Genomic DNA, 14,091 nt, shown 5'->3' on the forward strand with positions numbered 1-14,091 from the left:
GTCCTTTCTGGAAACGACGAAGGTCGTTTCGGGTGTGGGTAGGTCCCGAAACGGATTTTTCGTAATATTCGAGTAGTTGTACTTTCTTATCACGCTAAAAATGCTCCATTTTTACACGAGAAGTCAGTTTTAGAAACAGCTGACATAATAAGCTGACGCGCAGTAGTCCAAGATTAATATCTCCGCTCTTTACGTCTTTACATAAATTGAAATTGTAAATAGATTAACGACGCAAAGACATGTTTTGTACTGAAATAAGTCCACGTTAATCCGGACGAAATCAGTGCGAACCGTGGTCTTATCAGCGTCAACAAATCAACATCCATGAGAAATGTTTTTTCGCTCCTCTCGATGCCGAGTACCACAAATGTTTATCAAATTTTGAAGCAGATTTACACAGTGCTTTTTTTAGGTTGTATGAGCAGTTCCTTTGGGAAAAAATTCCTTTAGCAATAATTTCTGGAAAAAACGTAATTCTTAAGCAAAATTTTACCCCACATTTTGGTCATTTGGGTTTTTTCTATTTAATCAAGAATTGCGCTGAAACGATTAATTTAATTGATGAGGAAGTTATATCAAAAAAGGCTCTTAAACAGCCCAACAAAATTTTGAGTGAAGGTTTTGAAATTTTCCTTCGCCAAAGATTTTAATTTGTTTATAGTAGTTATGACGTTTTTTGGCTATCAACAACCAAAAATTTATTCTTTTATAAAAATTTTCGGAAATTTTATTTCTAGAATTTTCTCACCAATTAATTTGAAAGTTGTAGCGCAATTCTTGATTAATAAAAAAAGCCAAAATGACCTATTTTTGGGGTAAAAATTTTGGTTAAGCAATTCGGAAAAAAATGCACCATATTAATTCTGGTGAAATTCTAACTTTTAATCCCTTTTTTTGTCTAAGCTTAACCCAATTTGAGAAAAACGCGTTCAGATTTTCCAGTTTTGTTCGTTGTGTTCGGATAATTAAAATCAGCACTGTACGCGCTCTGATATCGAAAGTGCAAGTGGCTGAAGAAACGAGAGTCTTAGTTTCGAAAGTGGTTTTTAATTTTTACGTTTGCAGGCGAAATAGTTATTTATTATACCAGCAGTTTTCTCAAGTTGGGTTTGCTTAATCGAGAAAAGGTCAAACTTCCAAAAATTTTCAATTTTGAGAGCTTTAAATTGATTCAAATATTTTCAAGCTCAGCAATTGAACAAAAATGTGTTGGTTAAGTTCTTTCCAATTGGGGCAGGTACTTGCGTTCCATGAGATCTAGATTTTTTTAAATCATTTTTACACCTTTCATATTTATTGGCTAAGTGCGTATGGTTAATGAAAGAGAAAGTTGATATTCGCTGATAGCAAAAAAAAATAATCAGCCGCATTCGAATTGAAAATTTAAAAGAAGATGAAATACTTTTAGAAAAAATGAATGGGAAGAAGTTGTCGTAACCCGTTTAAATTTAAACCGGTTTTTCACCGTGGAAGTCTGGGTGGAAAGTTTTTTAGTAGGAATCAAATCGCCACTGCAAGGGCTGCAACGTGATATATTATTCGACCCCTTCAGATGATTGTTTGTGGTACCTAATTGTGCTTGGAAGACACAAAAAAAATAAATCCGAACACAAAGCTCCCCCATTCTCAGTGGTCGGAACAAAAAGTAATAAACGAAATTTTACGACTTAGTGGGGATCGTACTGTTGATCCTTTTTTACACAAGCATAGCTTGTGTTATAGTATGAAACCTTTTTTTGCAACTTAAGTCGCAAATATTGTTGCGATGCATTTGTTGCGACAAAATGTTTTCATTTTGAAAGTGTTCATTTTGATCCAGCTATTAAGTACATCCAATGCTAAGGATATTAACACAGACTATTACATTACAAATAGCATTTTAGCTTTTAGTTATCATGGATCTGTAGCGTAAAGATAGGGAAGGAGACCCGCAACAAAATAAGAGGGTTCGAAACTCGGCAGACTCGGATGCTTTTAATGAACTATTCGTAAGCTAATTAAAATGCGTCCGCTATATTAGTCGAGGCATGTAAGATAAATTTCTTCTCTTTTCAAAATGAATGGTACTGCTAATGCGTAATTATTGGCTCGCGTCATTTAGCAATTATGTAGACTCAGAATTGGCGTGCGTCAATTAAGAAGTTTTTGTAGACTCAAAGTTTTACTCATTCAGTTTTTCCCAGTAGCTTTATTGCTAATATTTTTGCTTGTGTATGCTGAGTGCAACTTCGCTTCTGTGTAAAAAAAACATCTTTTGAAAGCACCCCATAATTGAAATTTCGATAGCCTATTTTTTTGAAAAAGCTTCAGCAAATTGAAAAATAAAATTTCGGGTTTTTTTTCCAAAATTCCCAAAAACGCAAATCAAGCTATTCTTCACACCCAAATTATAGCCAGTCTTAAGCCCATATAACTTAGGCTAGCCTATGTTTTATGGTACAGAGGTACCATGTGTGCCTATCCTCCAATAAGTTGTAGCTTATGAGCCGTGGTAGGACAATTTTTGCATCATACGTTCGAATGCTAAAAATTTTTCGATAATTCATTGGAATTGTATTGCAAAATTGGGACTTAAAAATTTTACAGGGTTAATGAAGTATTACTAATTCGCACGCTGTGTTCATTGTATTTGAGCAGTAACAGCATTTTTGGGATAGTAACTCGGGCTTTGTTTTCTGTTCTCTGAAATGAACAAAAAGCAAAACTTTCGGACCCGTTTTTCTCGGCGTTGAAAAACCTTTATGAATATGTAGTCCGAAACTATTTGTTTAAGAAAATTAATTTAGATTCGTATTTTCAAACTTTATAAGATATCAACTTTATTTCGGCAAAATCGCTAAGCTTAATAGCTTTGAATAATTATCGAGAATTGTGTGAAAAAAACTTATCGATATAAAAAAATTTCACAGTTTTCGTTCGGGTAATCGAAACATTGGAAGACTTCATTGGTTAGACAGCAGTGCTAATTACTTATAGCTTTCTCAAATATCGTCATTTCAGGTAGAAACTCAAAAAAATTTTGTGTCTGAGTCAATTTTATTTCAATTATAACAGTTGAGCAAACATAAAACTTGAATGGCAGAATTTTGGTCAATTGAATTTTAAGAATTTTAGATGAATTGATTTGCAAAATTTTGGGTGAATTGAATTACCAAATTTTGATTTCAAACATGTAGATGGCCCCTAATGAAATATTTTGGATGTTAATTGATTGTTTAGCCAATTTCCAAAATATTGTCTACGCTAGTGGACAAAAATAAGGCCAGTTTCTCTTGATTTTTCTCCCTAAAATATTTGCTTTCAATGATGATTTTGGGAAAAAATCAATGGGTAATCCCACAGAAATTTAAGCGAGACCCACTGCTAATGATCAGAGCTGCCTTCTATAAAATTAACAAAATTTGGCCTTAAAGACACAGTTTTTTACGTCTGAAAAAGTCTGTTTTGACCATCTGAATTAAGTTGTTCTAAAAGCGAAAAAATTTAGGAAATAATTGCGTTAAATAAAATTGTCGCACCAAACATTTCAATAAAATTGCTTAGAACGTTTCACATTGCATGAACAGTTTTTTGTCTCCGCTTGTTCGAGAAAGAGTTCACTCCGATGCAAAACTTAATGCAGATGGTGAAAACTGGCTTTTTTAGACACAGGAAAAACTTGTAAGCCCTTGAAACTAAAAATTGATAGTTTCATAAAAGTTAGATCTGATAATTTCCTCCAGGTCTATGTAAAAATGTTAACGAAATTCGAAAAAAAAATTTTTTTCCAAAGTGGACATTAAAAACACGAGTTTTAGAGAAACAACTGAATTTGCGTTTATTTTTGTACACTAGTGCTCAGAGGTTCTAATAGAATTTGAACCGCAACACCGTAGTCGAACAAGTTTATTATGTACACTTGCGGACAAAAATGAGCGCAAAGGCAAGTTTTATTATCTGAAATGCCTGTTTTGAATGTCCATTTTGGGCATCATTAACATCAAATTTCAGCCAAATTTTATATAGACCAGAAGCAAATAATCAGAGACACATTCTATAAACTATCAAAATTTTGTATCAAAGACTAACAATTATAATTCGGATCTGAAAACGCCCAATTTGCTCATCTGCACTAAGTTTTGCGTCGGAGTGAACTCCTTCGCGAATGAGCGGAGTGAAAAAAAAGTTTTTCATGCGATGTGAAACATTCCAGTTGTTCATGCGATAAAAAATTGAAGTAATCAGTGTGAAAATTTTAGTGACTTCGGCTGTTTCCTACTTTTTCCCTCGGATTGAAAACATTAATGTAGATGAAGAAATCTGGCATTTTCAGACCCGATTATATTCGTAAGTCTTTTATGCAAAATAATGATAGTTTCATAGAAATTCATAACAAACAATTTTTTGCGTGTTTTTTATTGCTTTTTGAAACTTATTAATAAAAATTTTACAAAGAAATTTTTTTAAAAAACCTTTAAATTTTTTTTGCTTGTCGGTTAATGAGCACGGAATTGTTACGCCTGCAACTTATTTTCTCGCTTTTATCCTTGTTGGGTTGTTATCGCTATCTAACTTCTGTTCCGAGGCATTTTCAAGTTCAGTTTATTTTTGTTAATATGTTTTTATTCTAGACAAATTGATACAAATATTCGGAATTTTTTGTAGTTTTAAGTTTTCACAACTTAGAGGCTCCTTTCTCAATTTGTGTCTGCTAATTTGTTGTGGTTGTATTCCAGGTTTTCTGCTTTATTGAAAATTTTCAAAATTTTCAACCAAATTGAACTTTGAATCTGTATTACCTGCTATGCATTACTTTGATTTTCAAACTATACTACAGGTCTGAGGACCGAACTGATGTAATGTGCTGAATATTTTTTCTTACCAACCAAGCTTCTTTAACAATTTTTGTGACAGCTTAATTTTTTCGAGAATATTTGAGAGTTTGATCTTCAACGTTTTTATGTTTTTAACCATTGCACTGTTTTTTGTGATTGCGGTCTTGGTTCTGACCTATGTAATCCATATGAATCATTGACCTATAAATCTAAAACTCTTTTCTAGGACTTAAGTCAATTTTCTTAGCTTTCTGACCGAGTAGCGGTAGTTCAATCTACACTTTTGCAGTGGATACTTTTGTGGGCTTTCGGAAAGTGTAGATAAACGAAAATATAATTGATTGCTTTGGAAGAAAATTTGCCGAATCTTTTTTGTTGTTTTTCAAAAAATGCAGATCATTTAAAAATTTTGGTCAAGTCAGTGATTTTTTGTTCAAAAGATATACTTTGAGTGATTTATGATCACTCAAAAATTACTTTTTGAGACTTTATGTTATTTAATTTACAAACTCTTTTCTTTGTCGGCTTAAGTTTTCCTTTTTTAAATTTGCTTATGCTTTTTCGCTGGCTTTGTTTGGTAGAAAGGGGTTTATTTTTAAACAAATTGGCTCAAATGACTCATTTGCGTCGTTCAACGGCGAAAAAAAATTTCTATGCATGTGTCTAACGTGTTTGGGTTTCGTGTTCAAACTGTTTGAAAGATCAAAGACTTTATTGACATCCCTTTTTTCGGCCCAATTGCTGTCTGCTCAAGTATTGTCGCCTTACTTAATCTTGCTCGTTCAATAGGCGTGTTTTTCTCATGAAGATGCAAATTGAGGCAAATGAATGAACGTCATGTATTTATCAAACTTTCTTTTTGACTTTGTGGCTTTTGTCTTCTTTTCTGTCTGCTATCTTGCAAGGCTATGTTTGTGCTTTATTGCCAGTGGTGCAAATCGCCGCTTCACCTTTGGGTTTTATAAACAACTCAAGACAAAAAATACCTGCAATGCGCCAGGTTTCAATTTGTCACTTTTTCTACTTTTTCTACTTTTTCATGTCAATATGAAAATTATTTACCGAGCTCTCGAATTAAGAAAAAAAAACAATGATTTGGCAGATATTTTTAGAGCTCGTCGCGCAAAAGTATTTGAAAAGCAAGCAAAGTTTTGTTATCGTTAAGGTTTGGATTTTTTTACAAGCGTTTCTCTCCCTTTAATGTTATAAAAGTTTACGGCTTGCTTGGCCAATCATCAATTTTGTAAAACAGTAACAAAAGGGAGCATTTTTGGCAGCGGAGGGTTCGAATTTTTGAGGACTAGAGTGGACATCCCCCCTTGTCTGCAACAGCTTCTAAGTTTTTTTGCCAAAAAAGCTGACTTCGTCCAAGTCTAATTAGTATCTGTTAAGGGTCGAAATCGTCTTTGAATTATTGGCCCGCTTCCAGCTCCGTCCCGGATAGCCGACTCTGTTTTCTAACCTTCTGGTGACCCTAATGTCTCTTTCATCTCACTAAGGGGGACCCAGGTCTAATTTCAAGTTCGAAACAGACCAATCCCTTGGTCATTTTTTATTATTCCAGCACTGCACGTGGTCATAAAAGAAAGCTTCAAAATGGCTCACTTCAAAAACTTGCCGAAGTGCTAGCGGCCGGGTTTTACGGCAACTATTAATTGGCAAAGTGCTAATGTCTTGCCACACGTAACAACCCCGGCGGCTATCGGCAAACGGCAGCTATTTTATTTGTATTTATGCGTTTCAGTCTCAATAAATTAACAAAACTGCTACTCAATTCAGTTTAATGATAACATTTTAATCTCTTTTTAGAATTGCGAAATGGGCTGAGGTTAAAAAACTTTGATCGTAATGTGACACGTGTGTGATAAGTTCTTTTTTAATCAGTCGTCGTACTTTATTATCGAGTGTTAATGGAAGAAACCAGGTGATTCGTGTCTTAGACGATTGGGCACCGCTTAATTTCGCCAAAGGTTGAGAGTAGTTTCAGCCTTTTTATTACTCAATAAAAGACTGACTAGACGGCGGGTGAGCCTGTTTATAACTAAGAGATCATATATTTTATAATTCGGGACTTAATTTTACTACACTCACTACTTTTCAATCTGCACACAGTGGACGCTCGACTCCTAAAAATAAACGGCTGAAATTAATCCAGATTAAGAGTCAAACTTCATATCAATTCAAATCCAAATATCCAAGTGTCGACACGGACTTGATTTGAAGTTGAGCTTGAATTGAAACTTCCTATAAGCTTCCTTGTATCTCATTCAAACCCTTCCCCTAAAATGGTTGTATTTGGATCTTCCAGTGCTAATAGCAGCTACCCTTACTGTTGTGGCAATAACTATTCCAGTTTTGGTAAGCATCTCTCTAAGTGACTTCGCATTTTTTTTTGCATATTTAATCTCTGGCTATGGATTCTATATAGAATTAAAAAATCAGGCTTTTTTGAAGGAAGACTTCAAAAATGATTTTTCTTATGTCATTTTTCTTTTTCTGTTGTGCCAAACTGTGCCTAGTTGTACTAAAAGCAATTTTTTTGAACTTTTGAACTTTTTTTTACTTTTCCGCTCACCAAAAGCTTGCAGGGGCTGATCTCCGATTTTCTCGAGGAGGGGGGGCGGATTTTTAAAAAATTTCGAAATTTTTTTCGACCTTTTTTTTAAGTCGACCAAATTGATTTTCTGAGCTCTCCTAAATCACTAGTTTATCGAATTTACGAAATGTGAGAAAAAAAAGAAATTTCCTCCACCCCTTTGAAGTTTCTGCATTGCAAACCTGCTGAAAGTTTCACCGCTCCATTTTCCGTCCTGTTTTGAAAACTTTGATATAACAATTAGCCTAATTTTATGTTAATTATTTTCAGCTCAACTAAATCTTACGCATTCCCTTCCGCATTGATAAAAGAAAAATGAAAAGCACTTTAAATTTTTCTCTTAACTGTGCAAAAAATAACTCTAATTAACAATTTAAAAGTAATCGTAGTCGGAACTTAAAAACTTATGAGATCACAAATCGTTTGTTCACATACATTTAATTTCATGAGCAAAACTTGTAGGATTAAGATATAAGCCACTGCCATATATTGTACTTTTTTCAACAAATGTTCTAGCAATAAAAAAAGACAGATGATATCATGTTTCGACTGCCCTTTAAAGTTAACGGAATAAAGTTCTATTTGAAAAAAATGAAAAAAATTTCCAAAAAAACCTGGAACCATATTTTAAAAACTTAGTTTTTTTTGGAAAGCCATCGCCACACGCTATTTAAGCAAAATGTGAAATCATGCATCTATTCAATTTTGAACCACTTTTAATTCTATACAAATAGCCGCGCACGCGCTAATAGCGCGAGGTATGTCGCGTGTTAATTATCCCTAAATGTCAATTTTCAAATCATCCTCATAATTTTGCGGGGCATGATCACAGGTAAAATATTTTTTAAAATTGAGCTTAGGATATTAAATGTTTTGGAGGATACAAATCCATTGAAAAAGATTCTTTGAGAAATCAAAATTTCTCTGGTGAAAAACCAACACCATAACAGATCTTTCTTTATTTTCTTCGAAAGTCAAAACAAAAACAAACAGCGTGGTTACGTGTACCATCTAAACGCGCCATATTGTATATTGAATAATTCATTGATTTTATTTTCATCTCGTTTTTGTTAGTCTAAGTTGCTTTAAAATATGATCCAAGACAAATAAGCAACAAGGATAGCCGGTTACTGTGCAAGACCATAGTTCCGAATGTTCCAACCATATTCTTAAAAAAAATACAAAAAAAAAGTTTTTTCAAAGTAGTGTCACTTTTTCTGCGTGGTGTGTTCAAAAATCTGAACACAAAACATAGAACTTACGCATATTCGACATTTATATTAAAATGAACCAATTCCAAAACATTTTTGTTAAAAAAGTACAAAAGATAAACGAAAAAAAAATGTTAAAAACTCGTTCAATAAATTTTTTTTTTCAGAAAACTTTTGAATTTCGAAGTTTTTGTTTCCCAAATTTGCCTTAAAAACCCCAAAAGCTAAATTTACCCGAGCAAAACTAAATTTTCACGGCTTGAATTAAGCATAAATAAGCTTTTGTAAGCCTGCTTAGCCTCAAATTATTAGCTTGAAATTGAAACGAAACTCAAAATTTTTCAACTGTTTCTTTTCGACACTGAAAAAAATTTCAATTTTTTTAAAATTTTTTTTGAATCACGAGTGAAAATGCTTTAATATGGTGTATCTTTCGACAAATTCAGGTGATTATTTGTGGTACCTGACCATGTGAGGAAAACAAAAAAACTGAAGCACACCCCAAAAAGAAGTTCCTCCACATTTTTCAAATGGTCGAATCAATAAGTTGATATCATTTTCAATTCTAAAATAACTTCTCAAACAGTTCAAAATTTATACCTAGTTTCATGCCTGGTCAAATTCCATAGTATAAAAAATCGGATGGTTTGATAATATTGACATATTATTGGCAGAAGTACTTCTTCAACTCTACCTCAGCTTTGAACTCTTTTTGAACTCTATGTCTCAGCTCCATCCGCTGTGGTATCGAAACATAAATCAAGACTCATGCTTTTAAGTTTCAATTTTTTTGCAAATCTCCCCCAGGGGCAATAGCGAGTACCGAATGCTAAGCATCCGATTTAGTAACGCAATTTTTGACCATTTCGCCGTCATCAACTAATTTTGGCAAACATTAATTTAAAACTGATAAAATAGCATTTCACATCAGGGTTCAAGACATTAATGTTTTCCGGTGGCTTAAGAAACTCTGATTATCAAAAATAGCTGATTGAAATGACGGAAGCTATAATGGGCGCAATCAAAAATCTAATTTGTCAAACTTCAAATGATTTTGAACTCTCTAAAAACTGCTGGACAACGCGATTAATTCTCGAAAATATATCAAAGTTTGAACTATAGGAAACATAATAATATATATTTTTCGGTTGTCGCACTAAAAAATTGCTCTGCAGAATTTCATCTACTATGATTTTTCGGGTCGCTCATTTTTGTAAAGCTCCCCAAAAATTTTGTGAAAAGCTATCAGTGACGTGAGCTCAAACTTGAAAAGACGTTTCGTACTCTATAGTCATTTTACGTGCTAAAAACGCATACGCCTGAAACTTTCTTCACTCAAAATCATTTCAACAACGAGCTTTCTTACCTAATTGATCCAAACAAGGCTTTTACTGGAGTCATTAATCGCAATTTGTAATTGATATTTCGTGTATGGGACGTCATACGAAAATCAAAATTTGATTATTTTTAACATTCAGGACTTTACCCTGAGAAGTTTTGAGAAATAAAATTAAGTAAGTTATCGCAACACTTTTATTTAATTAGAATTAGAAAACAGAACAATTACTTTTTCTATTGGGAGGGGGGGGGGGTATTACGTCGATTGAGATCTTACACTCTGATTGTTGGCTTATGATATACTAATGAAATTGCTTATTTCTGAGCAAAGTTTTCAATAATGATATAGTTTATAACAAATTTATGGGACATTGTCTTTGGTTTTTGAAATAATTCGGAGCTTGAGACGGTGAAATGGCTTTACAACTTGCAAACAAATTTTCAAAACTGTATTTGAACTGTCAAAAGAGCAATGCAAAATGATTGGGCATTTTCAGAGAGTTTCGTTTTTGCCTATTTTGAAAAGCACAATTAAGAAAACATTTTCAGTCTACAGCGATTTGCCATGTAATTTTTCAGAGCAGAAAACACATATGACGCCGACAAAAAGGCAAACGCGAAAGCTCAAAGAAGTATTTTAATTTAGTTTAAATTTGAAGGTCAGAATTATTTCAAAAAATTAAGACGTCAGATAAATTTGTTAAAAGCTATAGACTAAAAGTTGCTTTATGCTTTCAATTCAAATACAGTTGGTGATCCCTTTTGGTCAGCAGATCTCAGGTCCAGTCGTCTTGAAAATCTTGACAACTACATGAAGATTCTTGAAGTTTTATCTAAGATAGCAAAGAAGCTTCAAATGACTTCTGTCTTTTTCCAAGTACCTAAGCGTTTAAACTACATGAAAACATCTGAAGCAACGTGCAGCTCAACAGAAGAATTTGATTTTTTTGCGCAATCTTGAAAAGATCTTCGAGATTCTTCAAGAGTTTTCGAAGAATCTTCAAGATCTTTAAAGATATCCAGTATCTTATTTGTCTAGTTAAAATTGAAACTGAACGTGAATTGCTGTACATTTTCTAGACCCTCTCAGCTGCTGCTCATATCAGACAACTGGATTCTCAGCGCCACTATCAGCACAAGATCCAAACAGCCAAATAAGTTTGCAGAAGTCATACCAGCCCCAGAACAAAACCTATCCTAGCTATTGGGGCTGCAGTCCTGAAACAAACGACTTTTCCTTCACGTTCCCGTTTCAACTCGGAACATCCGGCCAATCGAGTTCGTATGACCCTAGGAAAGACGGAGTTGTGCTTAACCCAGCCGAGAACGAACTGTGTAAAGTGTGTTCTAGTTTTGCATCTGGGGTGCATTTCGGCGTGCTGACGTGCGAGGGCTGCAAAGTGAGTTTTTGGTTATCTGTTCTATTCAACGTTGGCCAGTTTTTTGCTGTCCTAATTCATAGTTTCGAAATCAAGACCAGCTTTGAAAACTTCTTTTGTTGAAATTTCAATTTATTTCAAAAAATAAATTGAAATATTTTTGTTTTAAAAGGAGCTCTAAAGTGATTTTTATTGCGTAGTGACTATAAATACGTCAGCCTCAGGTCATATTAAATTTAAAGGCTTTTCTGGTTGTAAATAATGGGCCACTTAATTTCACCGATGTTGACTTTATTGTTTTTTTTTTGTTTTGCAGCTATATTTTTATTTTTTTTTGTAACATTTTTGTAGATCCCAGCACCAGGTTTTGCGAATTCTAATGACAATGTATCTGGACTCTACGGTTATAGTGGACTGGGACCCGTAATGATGCGTATATTTGTAATGTTAGTTAGAGCTTCTTCTTGAAAAACAGCGCAAATCAGTTCCATTCTGCCGCTCTTTGTGTTTTGAATGGCTGTTTTTTATACAATTGAAAAGTTAGGTTGTAACTAACTCGATTGCTATTTTCCGGTATCCAGATTTATAATTAATTAACTCCTTAGTATGTTTACACCTTCTAAATCAAGCTGCAATTTTTTTCATTTTTTTTTTCAATTAAACAGCCAGAGGCGTAACCCGAAGGTTGAGTGTATAATGTTAACTAAGCTATGGCTATTTTACAAGAGCTCTCTTTGTAAATGGCAGCACACGTGCGATTTGAACCCGCAATCATATGCTTGCTGAGCGCCATTACTACCGATGCGTCAAAACGCCTCTTTATGCTTGTGTTTTTTTCAGGGTTTCTTCAAGAGGAACCACCGGAACGAGGACTGGCGGCGGCTGAAGTGTGCCAAGGAGGGCAGTTGTGGGGTGAGTGAGAACACGAGGAACATGTGCAGGTTCTGCAGATTCCACAAGTGTCTACAAGTCGGCATGTCCAGAGACGGTCAGTTTGCAGCACCACTCATAAACACTCGGACAACCCTCCCCCTCTCCTCTCTCATGTCATCTCATAAATAACTGAACAAGCGAGGGGGTGTCTCCTCTAACTCTTTTTTTAAAGTTACATTTTATATCAATTTAAAGTTGATGGATTTTCTTTAAAAACCAAATCAAATAAAGTATAATATATGCGTTGAATTTAGTGACATTCGGGGTACTATAAAAAAAGAAAGCAGCACGAGAATTTTTTTATTGGTCAAACTGGCAGTCGAAAAATTGAGGCTATTTGTAATTTTTTCAGCCATCAAGCTCGGAAGAAGATCTAAAATGGACAAGCAGAAACTTTTTTCATCTTCTTCTTCGTCATCGTCTTATTCATCTTCTTTCAATCGATCTTACCAACAACAGCGGGACAATCAGATTGCTCATTTCCAGTCCAACCACATGCAATCTATCCAACAAACCAACAACTTCAATATTTACAACATACAACCAACTCACAACAACGTATTTTTCAACTACAACCAACCAACATTTGATCACGTGCCCTCCTATATGAACAGTTGCAATTTCACAACACCAAATAAAAATGTTCAGCCCGCCGCCGAGAAAGAGATCAGCTCGACGAATAACGGATTCATGAACTTTTTATCAACAGCTTTATATTGAAAGTCAAAAATCGATCCAGGTTTTTAGTTGACCTCTTCATTTTTTGAAGTGTTTAAGAGATTTAGTTATATGTCAGTCCTATTTTAAATAAAAACCTGTACAACGGGTATAAGAAACTTATAAATAAAATAAAAACCTGTACAACGGGTATAAGAAACTGAAGAAATGAAAATTTTATTTTAAAAAAGAAACGATTTTCTTAAATATTTTGTCGCTTTCCTTGTTAATTGAGAAGAACTCAAAATGCTTAGTTTTTTTTTCAAAATATCGCAACCATATGTAAGGTAATGCTGTAAAATCAGTTTTCTCCTTCTGCTCATCCGTTCCTAGCGGTAATTTATTCTGAAAACTATTCAGATCAGTTTTATCGACACCGAGTCAACTTTCTAAAATAAATTTCTAATTACTGACCGACAACATTTCATTACGATATATCACCCAAACCCATTTGACTTTTATGTTTGCAATGTGATTCTGGGAGGGGAACACACTAAGCCATAGTTACTTTTCACTGTCTTAGTGAAATAGTCGGAACAACAAAATTTCTCGCAAAAAACTGGATGTTCTGACTGCCTTTTACCGTGTCTAAGAAAATTTCTGAAACGAATATAAGTAGAAACCTGGAATCACATGAATTATTTCTATGGACTAATTTGCCAAATTTGGAACCCCACTTCAACAATTGCTTTGAAAAACCTTTACTGGTGGTTTTGTTCACAATAAGTTTTTGCTTTTCAAAATTAAGTTTTTTACTCAAGTGTACTGGTCTTCAAGATGAAAACAGTGGGGAAAAAAGTATGTAGACATCTCCATGTATAAATTTTATTAACTTAAAGCTTAGAATCGTTCTATTTTTACAAAAAATTGGCTATTATTACATTTGGGAAAGCAAGTGTCTTGTAATCGGGAACTGGACTTCTTTACCCGTAAACAATTTTTCTTAAATCTGAAATTGAAAAAGAAGTTACTTTATAAGTGAACCTTAAGAACTTCGAGACTGCTTCTTAATTGGCTTGGAGGCAACGCAATTGTAGCGGTACCCTGAGGTCAGGAGTTTGAGTCCCGGCCGGACATTTTTTTTGAGCATGTATAAAACTCTG

General features: G+C 34.1%; 1 protein-coding gene across 1 annotated transcript; it reads left to right on the top strand.

The window, feature by feature from the left end:
• The first annotated feature begins 7,081 nt into the window (after nucleotides 1–7,081).
• Nucleotides 7,082–13,039, top strand: LOC134846883 (nuclear receptor subfamily 1 group D member 2-like). The gene is made up of 4 exons (XM_063864296.1): nucleotides 7,082–7,172; nucleotides 11,040–11,359; nucleotides 12,179–12,326; nucleotides 12,624–13,039. The coding sequence occupies exons 1-4, from the start codon at nucleotides 7,100–7,102 to the stop codon at nucleotides 12,989–12,991; spliced, it is 909 nt and encodes a 302-aa protein (XP_063720366.1). The 5' UTR covers nucleotides 7,082–7,099; the 3' UTR covers nucleotides 12,992–13,039.
• Nucleotides 13,040–14,091: the final 1,052 nt, after the last annotated feature.

Source organism: Symsagittifera roscoffensis, chromosome 5 (genome assembly GCF_963678635.1).
Source record: "Symsagittifera roscoffensis chromosome 5, txSymRosc1.1, whole genome shotgun sequence".
Taxonomy (NCBI): Eukaryota; Metazoa; Xenacoelomorpha; order Acoela; family Convolutidae; genus Symsagittifera; species Symsagittifera roscoffensis.